General features: G+C 52.6%; 1 protein-coding gene across 2 annotated transcripts; it reads right to left on the minus strand.

The window, feature by feature from the left end:
* Positions 1-975: 975 nt before the first annotated feature.
* Positions 976-4,426, minus strand: GDF15 (growth differentiation factor 15). 2 transcript variants are annotated; one of them, XM_039465975.2, is made up of 2 exons: positions 3,582-4,426; positions 976-1,847 (listed from the first exon to the last, which is right to left on the minus strand). In XM_039465975.2, the coding sequence occupies exons 1-2, from the start codon at positions 4,000-4,002 to the stop codon at positions 1,198-1,200; spliced, it is 1,071 nt and encodes a 356-aa protein (XP_039321909.2). In that variant the 5' UTR covers positions 4,003-4,426; the 3' UTR covers positions 976-1,197. The 2 variants fall into 2 exon arrangements, 1 of the variants encoding a protein (XP_039321909.2); XR_012513416.1 differs by having other exon boundaries at positions 1,809-2,313; positions 3,582-3,670.
* Positions 4,427-20,680: the final 16,254 nt, after the last annotated feature.

The raw sequence follows: 20,680 nt of genomic DNA on the forward strand, positions 1-20,680 counted from the left end.
TTAGGGTGGACAGGCAGTTTGGTGTGGGGAGGGGGCTGAACTCAGCACACCTTGGAATTCCAAGATCCTAAACAGGAAGTATATGTAACCTGGGAGACGTGTTGTGTATGAAAATATTCTCCACAACTTATTTGTTTCTCCCTGCTCTTTATATATGAAAGAATGAGGTGTCACGAACATGAAATATGAAAGAATGAGGCGGCGTCTCGGTCCGCACGGCCCCAGTTGGAGCTGCACTTGCGGGCGCGCGCCGCCAGGGGTCACTAACATGAAAGTGCCACACACAGGAGGGACGATGAACTCACCCCTCAGGCTGGGGACAGTGCTGCAAAACAAGGCACTTGGTGGCAGGTAGACTTGGCTGTGAGCTGCCTGTATGGAAAGGTGACTCCCATGTGGGAAGATAGAACAGGACGGTGATAGAGACAGAGACAGATACCTCTGCCTCGGCCCCTAAAAAGGGAAGTTCTGAGGAAGGAGGAAAGATGGAGGGATGGAGGGAAGCTGAAGTCAGGTCTCAGCTGTTTCAGAAACAGAAACACCAGCCTGGGCAACATGGAGAAACCCTGTGTCTACAAAAAATACAGAAATTCCCCGGGCGTGGTGGCCGGTGCCTGTAGTCCCAGCTACTCAGGTGGCTGAGGTGGGAGGATCGATCGAGCCCGGGAGGTTGAGGCTGCAGTGAGCCGTGATTGTGCCAGTGCACGCCGGCCTGGGAACAGAGTCTAAAAAAAACCCCACAAAAACCAGAAATAAAAAAGAAACAGAAGCAGGGAGATGGAGAAATAGAGACAGGGTCGGGAATGCCCAAGGCGGCTCTTGGAGCTCACAGGTGTCCTGGCATCCCCGAGAACACCTTCCCACTCATGCCTTGAGCCTCTCCACTCACCCCATCCCGGGTCCCCTGGAGAAACTGAGGCCCGGGAGAGGAGGATCTTCCCAAGGTCACCTTCCCTTATCCTGGACACCACAGGGAACGGTTCAGCTTTATTTTTATCACCAGAGTTTTAAATAAATACACAGTTCCATCAAACCAGCCCCCCAGTCCCCAGGAAGATCACCCCAAATAAATTAATAATAAATAGCAGACTTATATAAATACAAATGCTTGGGCGGGAATCGGGTGTCCCAGGACCCCTGAGCCCATTCCACAGGCCGGGACCACCGAGGCTGCGCCCCCCGCAGCCACAGGGCTGCTCACGCGCAGTGGCAGTCTCTGGCTAAGAGGTCGTCGTAGGTCTGGAGCGACACCCCGCTGTCCGTCTTCTGCAGGAGCACCATGGGACTGTAGCTGGCGGGCACGCAGCAGGGCGCGGGCACCGCGTCGGGCTTCAGGCGGTGCAGGCTCGTCTTGATCTGCGCGTGCACGTTGGCCGCCCGGAACTGGCTCGGGCACGCGCCGATGCACACGCTCACTTGCACCTCCCGCGGCGACAGCACCCAGTCGGCCCAGCCCAGGTCTTCCAGCGACGCGCGGACCGTGTGCAGCCGGCAGCAGCGCCCGGGCCCGAGCGGACAGTGGTCCCCGCCGCGCGCACGCGCTCTGCGGCGCCCCCTGGCGGCGCGCGCCCGCAAGTGCAGCTCCAACTGGGGCCGTGCGGACCGAGACGCCGCCTGCAGCTGGTCCCACGGCGGCGGCGGCGGCGACAGTCGCAGGTGCAGCGCTGGCGCCTGGGGTCTTGCAAGTCTGAGCTGGCGCCGCAGCGGGCGCGTCACGTCCCACGACCTTGAAGTCGTCGGGGACAGCCGGAACAGAGCCCGGTGAAGCCGGGAGGCCTCGGGGAGCCCCTCGGGCAGGGCGGCCCGGGGGATGCGCAGCTGCAGGTGGCCGCCAGACCCCAGGCGCACTGTGGGAAGACAGAGGAGCTGGTCACCCGCAGGTCAGGCTGGATCCCACCACGGCGCCTTTGCACAAGTTATTTCCCCTACGAAGAGCGTTTTTCCCCGCCGGGCGCGGTGGCTCACGCCTGTGATCCCAGCACTTTGGGAGGCCGATGAGGGCGGATGACTTGAGGTCAGGAGTTCAAAACCAGCCTGGCCAATGTGGTGACACCCCGGCTTCTACTAAAAATAGCGACAAATTAGCCGGGCGTGGTGGCTGGCGCCTGTGATCTCAGCCACTCGGGAGGTTGAGGCAGGAGAATCGCATGAACGCGGGCGGCGTAGGTTGCAGTGAGCTGAGATCGCGCCACTGCACTCCAGTCTGGGTAACAGAGGAAGACTCCCTCTTGGTGGAAAAAAAAAAAAAAAAAAAAAAAAAGCATTTCTCCTCCTGAGGCTCAGCACAGCTGGCTCCTCTCCCTTCCAGCCTGCCTAAAATTGGAAGCACCCTGTTTTATTTTGTTGTGAATCATTCATATTCCCTACTTAGACTCAGCTTCTGGCACACAATAGATGCTTAGTAAATACTTGAAGGAATTAATGTATATCTGATATTTAGACCGCCTGAGATTCCAGCCACGGACTGCTTTTCTTCTGGCAGTCAAAAGCTCACTTACTTCACTTATTTATGTATTAATTATGGCCTTGCTGTTGCCCAGGCTGGAGTGCAGTGGCGCGCTCATGGCTCAGTGCAGCCTCGGTCTCCTGTGATCCTCCTGCCTCAGCCTCCTGAATAACTGAGACTACAGGTATGCACTATCACCTCCGACTAATTTTTTTAAGCTTTTTTTTTTTTTTTTTATTAGAGATGGGGTCTCACTATATTGCCCAGGCTGGTCTCAATGTCCCGGCCTCCAGCGATGCTCCCACCTTGGTCTCCCCAAGTGCTGGGATTACAGGCGTATCCTGAGAAATGAAGAGTACCAAACCCATCCCATTCCAGACTACCAGGCCTCTAAGAATCATAGCCCCTCAGGCTGGTACAAGTCAGGGAGACTGGGGGTTTAAGGGTGCCCTAAGCTAGTTGCTAGGCCTAGCAAGGGTGAGAGGTTTGCCTGGAGTCACACAGCACAGATGGGTTTAGGGCAGGCTAAGAGGGCACCCCTCTACCTGACCTCCTTCTGGGTCCCAGCACAGCCCAGACCTCATCCAGTACCCTGCACCCCTGGAGCCTCTGCGGAAGGTACAGAGATGGGGGAAATAGTCTCCTCCCCCTTAACAAGGCACTTGTACGTGACTTTAGCAGTGCCTTGACAAGCAATTGCATCAGATTCAGAACCGTGCCAGCTGGCTCTGCCCATCACAAACCTCTATCCATGCACCACTCCCCCATCCTTTTTCCTGGATTCCTGGACCCAGCCCAGGGCAGGGACCATGCCCACACCCCATACTCCACACCTCACACCCGATCCCGACCCCGAGTTTCCCAGGCACCATGCACATTCAGGAGGGTCCCTGGCATCCGCGTGCCTCAATTTCCCCATTTTCAATCTAAGGATGGGTTATAACCTCCCACGTTGTGGGTGCAGATCAGGCATCGGGCACCCCATCAGACCTAAGGGGGTCCAGGATGTTTCTACCCAGGGCACAGGGGGGCAACTGAGGTTCAAAGGTGGGTTTGGGCATCTCAAGGCAAGGAACCACTGGTTAGATATGGGGGATGCTCGGGGGTGGGAGAGGATCGCCAAGATTTCACTGACCTTGTGGCGTGAGTATCCGGACAGCAGGGGCCGGGACGAGGTCGCCGTTCGAAGCTTCCCAGCTCTGGTTGGCCCGCAGCCTGGTCAGCAGGTCCTCGTAGCGTTTCCGCAACTCTCGGAATCTCAAGTCTTCGGAGTGCAAGTCTGAGGGTCCCGGGACACTCGCGCGGCTTCTCTCGGCCAGAGACAGGGCGCCCCCATGCGGCGGCCACGAGAGCGCCAGCAACACCAGGAGCATCTGAGAGCCCGTCAGTGTCCCTGGTTCTTGCCCGGGCATGGCTGGGCTGGTTGCAGCTGGTTGCAGCTCTGAGCTGTGACTGACCAGATGCTGCGGGACCGGCCTTTTATGTCCCCGGACTTTGTCCGCCCCCGCCTGCTCGGCCCCGCCCTCCTGCCCCTGCCTGCAGAGTAAACACTCCATTGACCACAGCTGGGCGGGGTCTGGGGATGTATTTGGCGGGAGGATCTTTGGGCAGGGGTGCTTGTAGCGAAGCTAGGGCACCTCTCTGACCCTCAGGATCCTCTTCCTTGAAATGAGGACACCATTCCAGCCTGGGAGTCTTGTTGAGAAAAAAAAAAAAGACATTGTTACTATATGAAAAATTCCAGGCAGGAGTTTAAGAGGGGGCTGTCTGTGCCCATGGGATTTCTTCTCTTCTCTTTTTGGTTGGGATCGAAGGCTAAAGATGGTGAAAAACAAAGGGAGCAGAGGAGAAAGGGCTAGATGGAGCCAGGAAGGGCAACCTTGACACGTCATTCCTCTTTGCCATGCCTGTTTTCTCACCGGGAAAAGAGGGACAGAGACTCTCACTGGAGACGCAGTCAAATGAGGTGTGAAGGCACAGGGCCTGGCACAGAGGAGGTGCTGGATAAACTCGGTATTATTGTAGTTACTCATCCTCATCCGGAGAACTCCTACTTACTCTTCAAAACACTACTCAAAGCGCCGGGCACGGTGGCTCACGCCTGTAATCCCAGCACTTTGAGAGGCCGAGGCAGGTGGATCACAAGGTCAAGAGATCGAGACCATCCTGGTCAACATGGTGAAACCCCGTCTCTACTAAAAATACAAAAAATTAGCTGGGCATGGTGGCGCGTGCCTGTAATCCCAGCGACTCAGGAGGCTGAGGCAGGAGAATTGCCTGAACCCAGGAGGCGGAGGTTGCGGTGAGCCGAGATCGCGCCATTGCACTCCAGCCTGGGTAACAAGAGCGAAACTCCGTCTCAAAAACAAACAAACAAACAAACAAACAAACAAAAAACCACACTACTCAAAAAGCCCCTCTTCCAGAAAGTCTTCTCTGACATTGCTTTCCAGGCTAAGCAGCCTACAGGCTAAGCTCCCAAACCCCCATCCTCCCATCTAGCTCAGAGCTCACCTTGAAGCTATCCTTACAGGATTAATAATTCTGGGAGCCAAGCATCGTGGCTTATGCCAATAATCTCAGCACTTTGGGAGGCCAAGGTGGGTGGATTGCTGGAGCCCAGGAGTTCAAGACAAGTCTGGGCATGATGAAGGTTAAAAAAAAAAAAAAAAAAAAAAAAAAAAGAATTCTGGACAGAAATTTCGTTGTAATTAAGCATTAATCAGGCTGCACTTTGACCCACTTCCTTATAACTGAAAGTTCCTTGTAGTACTTGACACTGATCGTTTGCTATAGATGGGATTTCCGACCTTAGAATCATAAGACTTTTGTTTATGAATTGCTTAAGATGTTTTTGAAATCCTGAATTCCAGCTTAACCACTGGAGCCCACCAGTGTGGAGACCCCACAGAGGAATGGAATCCACATGAGAATAAAGTTTCTTCCTGTCTGTGACTTCACCTCCTGCACGCTTTCACCAAGCAATGACCTCTACACTTCTGCTCACTCCAAAACCTTAAAAAGTCTAGCTCCAGGCCAGGCGCGGTGGCTCATGACCGTAATCCCAGAACTTTGGGAGGCCGAGGTGGATGGATCACCCGAGGTCAGGAGTTCAAGACCAGCCTGACCAATACAATGAAACCCTGTATCTACTTAAAAAAAAAACCCAAAAAACTCCAGAAATTAACCAGTTGTGTCAGCCTGTAATCCCAGCTACTGGGGTGGCCGAGGCAGGAGAATCACCTGAACTCGGGAGGCGGAGGTTGCAATGAGTTGAGATCGTGCCACTGCACTCCAGCCTGGGCAACAGAGTGAGACTCCATCTCAAAAAAAAAAAAAAAAAAATGTCTGAGTGAGGTGTCTCATGCCTGTAATCCCAGCACTTTGGGAGGCTGAGGCGGGTGGGTCACCTGAGGTCAAGAGTTGGAACCAGCCTGACCAATATGGTGAAACCCTGGCTCTACTAAAAATACAAAAATTAGCTGGGCATGGTGGTGGGCACCTGTAGTCCCAGCTACTCGGGAGGCTGAGGCAGGAGAATTGCTTGAACCCAGGAGGCAGAGGTTGCAGAGAGCTGAGATCACACCATTGCACTCCAGCCTGGGCGACAAAGCGAGTCTTTCCCTAGTCCTAGGGTGGCCCTAGGATTAAATCTCTTTCTTTTTTTTCTATTCTTTTTTTTTTTTTTTTTTTTTTTTTTGAGACCGTTTTACTGTCTCCCAGGCTGGAGTGCAGTGGCACCATCTCAGCTCACTGCAACCTCTGCCTCCAGGGTTTAATTGATTCTCCTGCCTCAGCCTCCCTAGTAGCTGGGATTACAGGTACATGCCATCACACTTGGCTAATTTTTGTATTTTTAGTAGCGATGGAGTTTTGCCTTGTTAGCCAGGCTGGTCTCGAACTCCTGACCTCAGGTGATCCACCCGCCTTAGCCTCTTACAGTGCTGGGATTACAGGCGTGAGCCACCGCGCCGGTTAGATTAAACCTTTTTTCATGTTGCAACCCGGGTTCTCAGCTGCTGACTTGCCGAGTGCATGGAGCAACAGACCTATCACAGCTACAACCCACCGCCCTGGAAGTGTGTGCGCCCAGCTCTGCTGACCTGAGACTGGCGGTTCCTCTGGGCCGGGATGAATTTGCCCTTGTCTGGCCCAGAGAGGAGGTGGCACAGAACTGAGGAGCTGCGTTTTTTTTCATTTTTTTGTTTGTTTTTCAGATGGAGTCTCGAGGCTGGAGTGCAATGGCGCGATCTCGGCTCACCGCAACCTCCGCCTCCTGGGTTCAAGCGATTCTCCTGCCTCAGCCTCCTGAGTAGCTGGGACTACAGGCATGCGCCACTACGCCCGGCTAATTTTTGTACTTTTAGTAGAGACGGGGTTTCGCCATGTTGGCCAGACTGGTCTCGATCTCCTGACCTTGTGATCCTCCCGCCTCGGCCTCCCAAAGTGCTGGGATTACATATGTGAGCTACCGCGCCCGGCTGGACCTGGGGGTGTAGAGCAGGGTGGGCTGGTGTGAGGTCCAGCCGCCAGATGGTAGAGGGGCAGAGGGCGCCCCAGGAGCACCCTTCCCCTTGGGGTGCCCAGACCTTCTTCTCATGCTCAGGATTCCTGGCCCCACGTGCCAGCCCGTGCCCGCATCCAGCGTTCTGGCTGTAGCGAGGAAGGGCTGCTGTGTCCAGCAGATAGTGGGTGTGTGGGGGTGTCTGCATGTGACAGGCATGGGCGGGAAGAGACAGAAGGACTCACTGGGGGTCACACAGCAAGGCCCCCACCGGAGTCACAGGGTCTCCAGGAGTCTCCCCACCCCAGCACCCACCCATTGCCGTGCGAGCCCAGCCAAGCCTCCAGCCCTCAGGGTCTCAGCCTCAGCCCTGTCCTAGGGGATTTTTCTTTTAAATCTATTTATTTATTTAGATGGAGTCTTGCTCTGTTGCCCAGGCTGGAATGCAGTGGAGCGATTATAGCTCACTGCAGGCTTGACTTCCTGGGCTCAAGCAATCCCCCTGCCTCAGCCTCCCAAGTAGCTGAGACTACAGTGGTGCATTCCCCATGCCTGGCTAATATTTTTCTAATAGAAATGGGGTCTCACTATGTTGCCCATGCTGGTCTCAAACTCCTGGGCTCAAGCGATCCTCCCACCTCAGCCTCCCAAAATTATAGGCACAATGACAGCTTCAATGACATTTTACCTATGATATACTCTTGAAACTACTTTAAAGATGAGAATCTAGAACATTCCCAGCCCCAGGAATCTCCAGGGCGCTTCTTCCCATCATACTCCCCAGCCCTGGATAACAGGTAAGCTGGTCTCAATCATTAGGGATGAGTTTGTCTGTTTTCCTACTTGATGGGAATGGGAACGAGTCAGCACATCCTCTCCTCTGCCCGGTATCTTTCACACAATGTTTCTGAGTGATGCTCCATCCTTTTTCCTTGCTGTATCGTATTCCACCAAGCACATTCCAAAGGGGAGCTGCTGGTTCTGTGGGTATCTGTCACTTGAGAAGAAGGATGAGTAAGTAGTGGACTTTTTCTTTCTGTTTTTATTTGTTTTAGAGACAGGGTCTGGCTCTGTCACCCACTTACCGCAGCCTCGACCTCCTGGGCTCGAGGGATTCCCCCCACCTCAGCCTCCCAAGTAGCTGGGACTAGAGGCATGTGCCACCACAACTGGGTAATTTTCCTTTTTGGAAAGAGATGGGGTCTTTCTATGTTGTCCAGGCTGGTCTCAAACTCCTGAGCTCAAGCATCCTCCCTCCTTGGCCTCTCACAGTGCTGGGATCTTGTGATGATGTGAGCCACCGCATCCGGCCACTCCCCTGGCTCTGCTTCCCCAAATCTTTAACCAATGACCTCATAGCCAGCCTCGTGGCCAAGCTGAGAGGAGACAGAGGGGGCGCGGATGCAGGCAGGTGGCCAGAGATGAGCTCAGCGGATCGGATCTTGTGTTCCCACTGCCAGCTTCCGTGGGTCCCAGGAGGTGGAGTCACGGTGGAGATAAACAGAGCGCAGGGGCCAGAGGTGAGGCCAGTCCCTCCACCTGGCAGGGCCCCAATCTGCCAAAATCTCCCCCCGCCCACCCCCCCGGCTACTTTCCCTCAGCTATCGGCGCTCTCGTCAAACACACGGCGCTTTTGACAAACCTACTTTTATCGATTGTTTCTTGTGATGTAAGGTCAACAGGATCATAAGCAGGAGATTTGGAAGAGGTACAAAAGCGGATTATTTAAAAGTTTCCTGCAGGTCCCGAGGACAGGGAGAAGTGCTGTCTCATGCTCGTGACAATCCTCAAAGGTCAGCGAACTCCCAACCTCAGGTGATCCTGTCGCCTTGGCCTCCCAAAGCGCTGGGATTACAGGCGTGAGCCACTGTGACCAGCCTTTATTATTATTATTTTTTCCAAGATGCAGTCTCGCTCTGTCACCCAGGCTGGAGTGCAGTGGCACGATCTCAGCTCACTGCAACCTCCACCTCCCGGGTTCAAGTGATTCTCTGCCTCAGCCTCCCAGGTAGCTGGGATTATAGGCATCCACCACCACACCTGACTAATTTTTGTATTTTTAGCAGAGATGGGGTTTCACCATCTTGGCCAGGCTGGTCTTGAACTCCTGACCTTGTGATCCACCTGCCTCAGCCTCCCAAAGTGCTATGAGCCACTGTACCTGGCCGACTTGGACATAGTTTTTTGGTTTTTTTTTTGAGACGGAGTTTTGCTCTTGTTACCCAGGCTGGAGTGCAATGGCGCGATCTCGGCTCACCACAACCTCCGCCTCCTGGGTTCAGGCAATTCTCCTGCCTCAGCCTCCTGAGTAGCTGGGATTACAGGCACGTGCCACCATGTCCAGCTAATTTTTTGTATTTTTAATAGAGACGGGGTTTCACCATGTTGACCAGGATGGTCTCGATCTCTTGACCTCGTGATCCACCCGCCTCGGCCTCCCAAAGTGCTGGGATTACAGGCGTGAGCCACCGCGCCCGGCATGGACATAAGTTTTGAGGGGCCAGATTCAACTCACTACAGTTGCTGAGCAAGGTGCAGGCCCAGGAACACAGTTCTCTGTGCCCAAGTACCCCAACACACGGGAGATCTCAGATTGTCCTGGGAACATGTGGTCCACAGAGGGCGGTGAAGGCCCCTGGGACAACCACCGCAGGCATCAGTGAGGGCGGGGAGGGAACACTGCGGTGGACAGGGACCTCTGTAGTGTGCTGTGACGCCAAGAAATAAATAAAAAGTGCTACGATTCATTTGCTTCTTCAAAACTCCTGTTGAAACGTAACCTCCAATGTGGCTGTGTTGAGAGGGGGGTCCTGTAAGAGGCGATTGGGTCACAAATGGTCATTCAACCATTCACGGGCACATGGGTGAGATGGAGTATCATAAAGTGGGACTGGTGGCTTTGTAAGAAGAGAAAGGCCCGGCACAGTGGCTCTCGCCTATAATCCCAGCGCTTTGGGAGGTCAAGATGGGAGGATCGCTTGAGGTCAGGAGTTCAAGACCAGCCTGGCCAACATGGCCAAACCTCGCTTGTACTAAAAATACAAAAATTAGCCAGGGACGGTGGTGCCTGTAATCTCAGATACTCGGGAGACTGAGGAAGGAGAATCGTGGAACCTGGGAGGTGGAGGTTGCAGAGAGCCAAGATTGCACCACCGCCCTCCAGCCTGCGTGACAGAGTGAGATTCCATCTCAAAAGAAACAAATAAATAAGTAAATAAAGGCCTGGCACGGTGGCTCAGGCCTGTAATCCCAGCACTTTGGGAGGCTGAGGCGGGTGAATCAGAAGGTCAGGAGAGACCAGCCTGGCCAATTTGCTGAAACCCCGTCTCTACTAAAAATACAAAAACTGGCCGGGTGTGTTGGCGCACCTGTAGTCCCAGCTAATCGGGAGACTGAGGCAGGAGAATCGCTTGAACCGGCGATGAGCTGAGATTGCACCACTGCACTCCAGCCTGGGTGACAGAGCGAGACTTCGTCACAAAATACATACATAGGAAGAGAGATCTTAGCTAGCATGTCCAGCTTCCTCGCCCTGTGACGCTCTGTGTCAGCCTCAGTAACTGTAGGAAACAAATTCCTTTGCTTTCTTTTCTGGAAGGGTTAGGGGAACAGAAGTGGACTCTTGTTGCCCAGGCGGGAGTGCAATGGCATGATCAGCTCACAGTGGCCTCGAACTCCTGGGCTCAAGGGATCCTCCTGCCTCAACCTCCCAAAGTGGTGACGTTCCAGGCGTGAGCCACTGCACCCAGTGAAATTCTTCTTTTTTATAAATGCCCAGCATCAGGTATTCTGTTATAAACAAGAGAAAATGAACTGTGACTAGGGAAATATTTTTTGAGCAGCTGTTTGGGTCAGGTGTCTGGGTCAGGTGTTTGTGTCAGGTGCTTAAGATACAATTTTTTTTTTTTTAAAGACACAGTCTTGCTCTGTCACTCAGGCTAGAGTGCAGTGGTGTGATCACAGCTCACTACAGGTGTGACCTTCAGTGCTCAAGGGATCTTCCCACCTCAGCCGCCTGAGTAGCTGGGACTACCAGGCCGTGCCACCTCTATGGCCGGCTAAGTTTTTAGTTTTCTGGTAGAGATGAGATGTCACTGTGCTGCCCAGGCTTGTCGTGAACTCCTGGGCTCAAGTGATCCTCCTGCCTCAGCCTCCCAAAGTGTTGGGATTACAGGCGTGAGCCACTGCATCTGGCCTCATCTTTATCCAACCTGATGAGATGGATACATTACACCCATTTCACAGATGACAAGCTGAGGCCAGAGAGGTGGGCTTGTCCTGGTCACACAGCAGGGCTGGGGTTAGAGCCTCAAGCGGCCAGTCCCTGAGCCTGTTGCATCTCCCTCAGAGCCTCTGAAATGAAGGGATATGGCCGGGCGCGGTGGCTCACGCCTGTCATCCCAGCACTTTGGGAGGCTGAGGCGGGAGGATCACCTGCGGTCAGGAGTTCGAGACCAGCCTGACCAACATGGAGAAACCCCGTCTCTACTAAAAACACCAAAAAATTCGCTAGGTTTGGTGGCGCACGCCTGTAATCCCAGCTACTCAGGAGATTGAGGCAGGAGAATCGCTTGAACCTGGGAGGCGGAGTTTGAGGTGAGCCGAGATGGCGCCACTGCACTCCAGCCTGGGCAATAAGAGTGAAACTCGGTCTCAAAAAAAAAAAAAAAAAAAAAGGAAAAGAAAGAAAAAGAAAAAGAAATGAGGGAATATGGCCACCCTAACAGGCCAGCATGAGACGAGATTTTCACCAGCACAGTGTGGGGCCTATGGTTCTCCTGCAGGCCCCGGGCAAGGTGGAAAGAATACAGTCTCAGAAAAGGGACACCCTGGCTGAATGCAGTGGCTCAGGCATGTAATTCCAGCACTTTGGGAGGCCAAAGCAGGAGGATCGCTTGAGGCCAGGAGTTGGAGACCAGTCTGGGCAAGATAGCGAGACTCCCTTTTTCTTCTTCTTTGAGACAGAGTCTCGCTCTGTTGCCCAGGCTGGCGTGCATTGGTATAATCTTGGCTCACCACAACCTCCGCCTCCCAGGTTCAAGTGATTCTCCTGCCTCAGCCTCCCGAGTAGCTGGGATTACAAGCGTGTGCCACCATGCCTGGCTAATTTTCATACTTTTAGTAGAGACAGGGTTTCATCATGTTGGCCAGGCTGGTTTTGAACTCCTGACCTCAAGTGATCCGCCCATCTCGGCCTCCCAAAGTGCTGGGGTTACAGGCATGAGCCACCCCGCCTGGCAGTGAGACCCTATTTCTAAAAAAAAAAAAAATTTCTTTTTAAAGGAAGTTTTACTCTTGTTGCCCAGGCTGGAGTGCAGTGGTGCGATCTCGGCTCACTGCAACCCCCACCTCCCGGGTTCAAGCGATTCTCCTGCCTCAGCCTCCCAAGTGGCTGGGATTACAGGCATTTGCCATCATGCTGGGCTAATTTTGAATTTTTAGTAGAGACAGTTTCACCATGTGGGTCAAGGTGAATTTCTGTCTTTATAGACTTACCTATTCTGAACATTTCATAGATTTGGAATCTTATACTATCGGTATTATAGTTTCGGCCTGATGAAGAATGCTGCTGTAAATGTGGGTGTGCACGTTTTTGTTTAAACATCTGTTTTCGTTTCACTTGGCTCTATACCGAGGAATGGAATTACTGGGTCACAGAGTAACCCTGTATTTAACTTGCTGGGGAAATACCAAAACTTTCCTCTCAATTTTATTGTGAAATCTTTCAGGCATACACGAAAGTGTTAATAATGAAATCACAAACACCCACCTATCCAGCACCCACCTAAAGAAAAATCATTCCTGGCCGGGTGTGGTGGCTCACACCTGTAATCTCAGCACTTTGGGAGGTCGAGGTGGGTGAATCACGAGGTCAGGAGTTCAAGACCAGCCTGGCCAACATGGAGAAACCCCCCCACCTCTACTAAAAATACAAAAAGTAGCCGGGCGTGGTGGTGCATGCCTGTAGTCCGAACTACTCAGGAGGCTGAGGCAGGAGAATCCCTTGAACCCGGGAGGTGAAGGTTGCAGCGAGCTAAGATCACACCATTGCACTCCAGCCTGGGTGACAGAGTAAGACTCCGTCTCAAAAAAAAAAAAAAAAAAAAAGGCCGGGCGCGGTGGCTCAAGCCTGTAATCCCAGCACTTTGGGAGGCCGAGGCGGGTGGATCACAAGGTCAAGAGATCGAGACCATCCTGGTCAACATGGTGAAACCCCGTCTCTACCAAAAATACAAAAAATTAGCTGGGCATGGTGGCGCGTGCCTGTAATCCCAGCTACTCAGGAGGCTGAGGCAGGAGAATTGCCTGAACCCAGGAGGCGGAGGTTGCGGTGAGCCGAGATCATGCCATTGCACTCCAGCCTGGGTAACAAGAGCGAAACTCCGTCTCAAAAAAAAAAAAAAAAAAAGTTGCCAGGCGCAGTGGCTCAAGCCTGTAATCCCAGCACTTTGGGAGGCCGAGGCGGGTGGATCATGAGGTCAAGAGATCAAGACCATCCTGGTCAACATGGTGAAACCCCGTCTCTACTAAAAATACAAAAAATTAGGCCGGGCGCGGTGGCTCAAGCCTGTAATCCCAGCACTTTGGGAGGCCGAGGCGGGTGGATCACGAGGTCAAGAGATCGAGACCATCCTGGTCAACATGGTGAAACCCCGTCTCTACTAAAAATACAAAAAATTAGCTGGGCATGGTGGCGCTTGCCTGTAATCCCAGCTACTCAGGAGGCTGAGGCAGGAGAATTGCTTGAACCCAGGAGGCGGAGGTTGCGGTGAGCCGAGATCGCGCCATTGCACTCCAGCCTGGGTAACAAGAGCGAAACTCCGTCTCAAAAAAAAAAAAAAAAAAAAAAAAAAAAAAAAAATACAAAAAATTAGCTGGGCGTGGTGGCGCTTGCCTGTAATCCCAGCTACTCAGGAGGCTGAGCCAGGAGAATTGCCTGAACCCAGGAGGTGGAGGTTGCGGTGAGCCGAGATCGCGCCATTGCACCCCAGCCTGGGTAACAAGAGCGAAACTCCGTCTCAAAAAAAAAAAAAAAAAAGAAAGAAAGAAAAAGAAAAATCATTCCCAAGAGAGTTGAAGTGGGCCCCCCATCCCAGGTCAGGTTCTCCCCAATCTCAGGAAAGCCTCTGTTTGTAATTAGGATTTGATTATGACCACGCATGTTTTAATTTCATATATATATATATATCTGGGGAACAGACATATTTACAACATTATCAGATCAGACTATAAATGGCATACACTTACAGTCCCAGTGCTTTGGGAGGCTGAGGTGGGAGGATTGCTTGAGCTCAGAAGGTCGAGGCTACAGTGAGCTTTGATTGCGCCACTGCACTCCAGCCTGGGTGACAGAGTGAGACCCTGTTTAAAAAGAAGAGAGAGGAAAAGTACTAGCCATTGGTTGAAAACACTGAAAATTGAACTGTTAATTTCTAGATGGCTGAGGCAAAATATTACTGTCAAGATGTCCCATAGGCCAGGCGCGGTGGCTCATGCTTGTAATCCCAGCACTTTGGGAGGCTGAGGTGGGTGGATCACAAGGTCAGGAGATCGAGACCATGCTGGCTAACACAGTGAAATCCCATCTCTACTAAAGATAAAAAAAACCATGAGCTGTGTATGGCGGGTGCCTATAGTCCCAGCTACTCAGGAGGCTGAGGCAGGAGAATCCCTTGAACCTGGGAGGCGGAGGTTGCAGTGAGCCGAGATCACACCATTGCATTCCAGCCTGTGCAACAAGACTTCATCTCAAAAACAAAACAAAAACAAACAGGGGCCAGGCGAGGTGGCTCACACTTGTAATCCCAGCACTTTTGGAGGCCAAAGCAAGCGGATCATTTGAGGTCAGGAGTTGGAGACCAGCCTGGCCAACATGACGAAACCCTGTCTCTACTAAAAATACAAAAAAAATAAAATTAGCTGGTCGTGGTGGTGAGCGTTTGTGGTCTCAGCTACTTGGGAGGTTGAGGCAGGAGAATTGCTTGAACCCAGGAGGCAGAGGCTGCAGTGAGCTGAGATTACGCCATTGCACTCCAGCCTGGGCAACAGAGAGAGACTCCATCTCAAAAAAACAAAACAAAACAAAACAAAACATAAACCACCTAAAGCCTGAGAAGAAAAGCTGGGAGGGCTCCTTGGGAAATGCGGACATTCAGAAGAACCCATGTACTTAGGAAGGATTTAGAAATCTGTGCACCCATCCAGGGTAAGACTCATGCTCAGGAAAGATGTGAGCTTATAAGTTTTCACCAAGGACTGGTCGCTAGACTCAGGGCAACCCTGGTAAAGTGTGGAAGGAGTGTCTCAGCCCAGAACTCATCTTCAAAGACTGGAAGAGGTCATTTTTTTTGGCTTTTTCTTTTGCTTTCTTTCTTTTTTCTTTTCTTTTCTTTCTTTTTTTTTTTTTTAATAGCTCTGTCATTTCAAGGAAATCTTCATCAAAACATGAGCTGAACCTGAGCTAAAGGAACAGAGAGACTTCAGTGAGCACACATGACAGGGAATACAGTCTTTGCAAAAAAAAAAAAAAAAGAATCTTAACAAAGAGATGAGTACTGCCCCCCGTAGTTAGAGCAAAAACCAGAAAACCCTCAGGAAGGTGGAGGATCTGATTTCTGGAGTTACCATATTTTAGAATATTCAAATATTCACTTTTCAACAACAAAAGCATCACAGGGCATAGAAACAGGAAAGGGTGGCTCATCGAAAGGAACAAAATGAACAGACAGAAACCGTCCCTAAGGAAGCCCAGACATCAGACTCACTAGACAAATACTTTAAAATAACTGTCTTTGCTGGGCACAGTGGCTCATGCCTGTAATGCCAGCACGTTGGGAGGCTGAGGTGGGTTGGTCACTTGGGGTCAGGAGTTGAAGACCAGCCTGGCCAACATGGCAAAACTCTATCTCTACTAAAAATACAAAAATTAGCCAGGCATGGTGGCTCGTACCTGTAATTCCAGCTCCTTGGGAGGCTGAGGCAAGACAGATTGCTTGAGCTCAGAAGTTTGAGAACAGCCAGGCACAGTGGCTCATGCCTGTAATCCCAGCACTTTGGGAGGCCGAGGCGGGCGGATCACCTGAGGTCAGGATTTCGAGACCAAGCTGACCAACATGGAGAAAACCTGTCTCTAATAAAAATACAAAATTAGCCAGGCGTGGTGGTGCACGCCTGTAATCCCAGCTACTCGGGAGGCTGAGGCAGGAGAATCACTTGAACCTGGGAGGCAGAGGTTGTGGTGAGCTGAGATCAAGCCACTGCGCTCCTGTCTGGGCAACAAGAGCAAAACTCTGTCTCAAAAAAAAAAAAAAAAAAAAAAAAAGAAAGAAAGAAAGAAAAGAAGTTGGAGACCAGCCAGCCTGGGCAACATAGTGAGACCCCATCTCTACAAAAACGAAAGTAATTGGTCAGGTGTGATGGCGCATGCCTTTAGTCCCAGTACTTGGGAGGCTGAGGTGGGAGGATCGCTTGAGCCCAGGAGGTGGAGGTTGCAGTGAGCTATCATTGTACCACTGCACCCCAGCCTGGGTGACAGAGCAAAACCCTATCTCTAAAAACAAAAACCACAGAGTTTTTGCCAAGGAGCCGTACTTTGGGGTATCACGTTCTGATCCCAACAGCCTCCAGGAGGAACCAGTCCGGCTGTGACACCTTGATTTCAGACTTCTGGCTTCCAGAACTCTAAGAGAAGAAATTCCTGTTCTTTTAGCGCTCGGAGGCTGAGGCAGACAGACGCAAGGGCATGATTTCGGCTCACTGCAACCTCTGCCTCCCAGGTTCAAGGGATTCTCCTGCCTCAGCCTCCTGTGTAGCTGGGATTACAGGTGCCCACCACCACACCCAACTAATTTTTGTATTTTTAGTAGAGATGGGGTTTCACCATGTTGGCTAGGCTGGTCTCGAACTCCTGACCTCAGGTGATCTGGCTGCCTCAGCCTCCCAAAGTCCTGGGAGTATAGGCGTGAGCCACCATGCCCAGCCCTCTCTGGTGCTTTTTCCTTTGGTCTAATGGTGTCTGTGTGGTTGTCAGATGTTCCCGATGTTTCTCCTTGGTCTGTTAAAGGCATAGCAGAAAATACCTCTCAGTCTGACTTGTCTTTTAAATTCCTTTCTTTTCCTTTTTTTTTTTTTTTAGACAGAGTCTCGCTCTTTCACCAGGTGCCAGGCTGGAGTACAGTGGCACCATCTCGGCTCACTGCAGCCTCCGCCTCCTGGCTTCAAGCAATTCTCCTGCCTCAGCCTCCGGAGTAGCTGGGACTACAGGCGGGCGCCACCATGCCTGGCTAATTTTTGTATTTTAGTAGAGACAGGGTTTCACTATGTTGGCCAGGATGGTCTTGATCTCTTGACCTCATGATCTGCCTGCCTCAGCCTCCCAAAGTGCTGGGATTACAGGCATGAGCCACCATGCCTGGCCTCTTTCCTTTTTTGCTAGAGACAGGCTCTGGCTCTGTCGCACAGGCTGGAGTGCAGTGGCGCCGTCACAGCTAACTCCAGCCTCACCCTCTTGGGTTCAAATGATCCTCTTGCCTTAGACTCCAGAGTAGCTGAGACTACAGGCATACACCATCATGTCCAGCTAATTTAAAAAATTTTTTGCAGAGGCAGGGCCTCACCATATTGCCCAGGCTGGTCTTGAACTCCCAGCCTCAACCCATCCTCCCACCCTGATCTCCCAAAGTGCTGGGGTGACAGGCATCGGCCACCGTGCCAGGCCTCTTTCCAATTTCTTTTCTTTTTTTTTTTTTTTTTTGACTGACCCACACATCTATTCACTGATCTTTGATCTTTCCAATTTCTTTCTTTCTTTCTTTTTTTTTTTTTTTTTGAGATGGAGTTTTGCTCTTGTTACCCAGGCTGGAGTGCAATGGCGCGATCTCGGCTCACCGCAGCCTCCGCCTCCTGGGTTCAGGCAATTCTCCTGCCTCAGCCTCCTGAGTAGCTGGGATTACAGGCACACGCCACCATGCCCAGCTAATTTTTTTTGTATTTTTAGTAGAGACGGGGTTTCACCATGTTGACCGGGATGGTCTCGATCTCTTGACCTCGTGATCCACCCGCCTCGGCCTCCCAAAGTGCTGGGATTACAGGCTTGAGCCACCGCGCCCGGCCTCTTTCCAATTTCTTGACAGATGTATCAACATCCAAAAGTTTGAAATTGTGATAGAGCCTTATTTGCTGTCCCCCGAAACCCCCGAGTTTTCATCTTGTCCTTGGAGGGCAGGCTTCACGTTGCAGGCCAGTTAAAGCCAAGACTCTGCTCTCCTGCCTGCTCCTCCCTGCCAGGACCTTCTGTCCTTACCGCGCCTCTGGCCCCGGGTCAGGTGCCCTCCCCTCCCCCTCATCCCTTCATCTCCCCGCCTTCCTCTCCCCCCACCGGTGCTTGGCAGGGCGGGGGGCGGGGGGGGGGGTGGCTGGGGGAGCTGACCGGGCAGCTGAGCATGACTCAGCAGGGCTGGGACCGTGGGGGGCGGAAGTGGTGGGCTCAGCCTCGGGACCGGCTGTGTGGGTTCCTGCCATAAACTGGGCAGGAAACGGTCAGCCGATTCCCCCACGTGCTCGCTGCCCGGACCCACTGGCCGGCTGACCCTGGGCCTCCCGCCTCCCGCTCCAGATCTGCAGCCCAGCTCCCACACTCCCTCCTGTAAGAATTCTGCTGACCGCAGTGTGCATTTATGAAGCACCCACTGCATGCCAGGCTCTGGCTGAGCTGGGATACACAGCCCTGTTGACGGGGGAATGGAGGTCTGCGCTGGGACACAGGGGTAAACTGAGGCTCGGAACAGCGCAGCTCCGCGCCTGAGTTACACAGCACCTGAGTGCCCCTCTCTGAGTCTCCGTGTCTTCACCCTAAACAAAGTATCTGGTGTCCCCTTTTTCTCTGTCTATCTCTCCCTGGCTCTCTGTCCAATTCTGCCTGTCTCTCATCGTCTCTATCTCTGTCTCTGCCTCCCCACGCCCTTATCGGCACCTACAGGGAAGGGAGAGGTGACAGCCCGACCCACCTCTCCCTGCTTCTGGGGGACCCGGACATGTCCGGGCAGCTCTGAGTCACTCCTTGTAAAAACCGGCGATTACTCGGAGGCAGGGAGCCAGAACCCGAAAGAGGGGGGTGGGGGTGCGGGTGGAAGACGGGCCAGGGAAGGAACTCAGGGATTTCTGGTGCGAACTTTGCCCCCCTCACCCCTGCCCAGGGCCGTCGTGCGCTCCCTCCTGCAATAATTTCTCAAGATCACGGCAGCATCTTCCCCAAACCTTGGGGTTTTTTGTTTCGTTTTTTGTTGTTCTAGTTTTTTGTGAGACGGAGTTTCACTCCGGTTGCCCAGGCTGGAGTGCAATGGTGCGATCTCGGCTCACCGCAACCTTGGCCTCCTGGGTTCAAGCGAGTCTCCTGCCTCAGCCTCCCGAGTACCTGGGACTAAAGGCATCCACCATCATGCCCAGCTAATTTTGTATTTTTAGTAGAGATGAGGTTTCTCCATGTGGGTCGAGCTAGTCTCAAACTCCCGACCTCAGGTGATCCGCCTGCCTTGGCCTCCCAAAGCACTGGGATTCCAGGCATAAGCCCACACCAGGCTGATCATTGTATTTATTGAGCAGTGACAGGGCACCAGGTGGCTTCAAGTTAAGCGCTGTGAAAGCACAGCCTCCTTGAATGCCCACAAAAGCCCCATGAGGAATTCCAGAGCTTTGGGAGACCGAGGCAGGTACAGAGCTTGAGCCCAGGAGTTCGAGACCAGCCTGGGCAATATGGCAAGACTCTGCCTCTACATTTAATAATAATACTAGTAATAAAACAGTGGACCCTATGGAAAGAACACCCAGCCATGAATACCTCCACTGGAGGGTGCAAGAACCCTCAGTCCTCGGTGACTCCAAGGAAGTTCCTCCAACCCACGAGATCCACTTGCCCCAGGATATCTTCTTTCTTGTCCAAGTCCCTTTGGCGTCAAAGGTTTATTCTCAGAAAGCCGGAGACCAGCGTGTCTTCGTTCCTGCCGAGGATGGACGTAGGTGATGAACATGTCACGGTCTCGTTCTTCAGTGTGCTCCGCTCCAGAGAAACCGGCCTGAGTTCACATTCCCACGCCTTCTCTCCCTGGCCTTGACACAGGGGACAAGGGGCTTCAACTGGCTGAGCCTTAGTTTCCCTCTCTGTAAAGGTGGAATGGCATGGCATCCCCTGTCAGGGTGACGGGGATTTTGTTTTTGTTTTTTCGAGACCGAGTCTTGCTCTGTCCCCCAGGCTGGAGTGCGGTGACGCGATCTCAGCTCAAGGCAGCCTCCGCCTCCCAGGTTCAAGTGATTCTCCTGCCTTAGCGTCCTGAGTAGCTGGTTACAGGCGCGCGACACCATGACCGGCTAATTTGTGTATTTTTAGTAGAGATGGGGTTTCACCATGTTGGCCAGGCTGGTCTTGAATTCCTGAGCTCAGGTGATCCACTCACCTCGGCCTCCCAAAGTGCTGGGATCACAGACGTGAGCCACCGCGCCCGGCCGTGATGGGGATTTTGTATGAACTGGAAGTTGACACAGGTCATTGCTCAAAGTGAAGCAGCCGTGTTACCACAGGCAAGTTCCTCAACCACTCTCTGTGTATTGGAACAAAGGCCCCTGGTTTTGTTTTTCGTTTTGTTTTGAGACACAGTCTCACTCTGTCGCCCAGGCTGGGGTGTGGTGGTGCGATCTCGGCTCACTGTAACCTCCGCCTCCCAGGTTCAAGCGATTCT

This window comes from Saimiri boliviensis, chromosome 14 (assembly GCF_048565385.1).
Source record: "Saimiri boliviensis isolate mSaiBol1 chromosome 14, mSaiBol1.pri, whole genome shotgun sequence".
Taxonomy (NCBI): Eukaryota; Metazoa; Chordata; class Mammalia; order Primates; family Cebidae; genus Saimiri; species Saimiri boliviensis.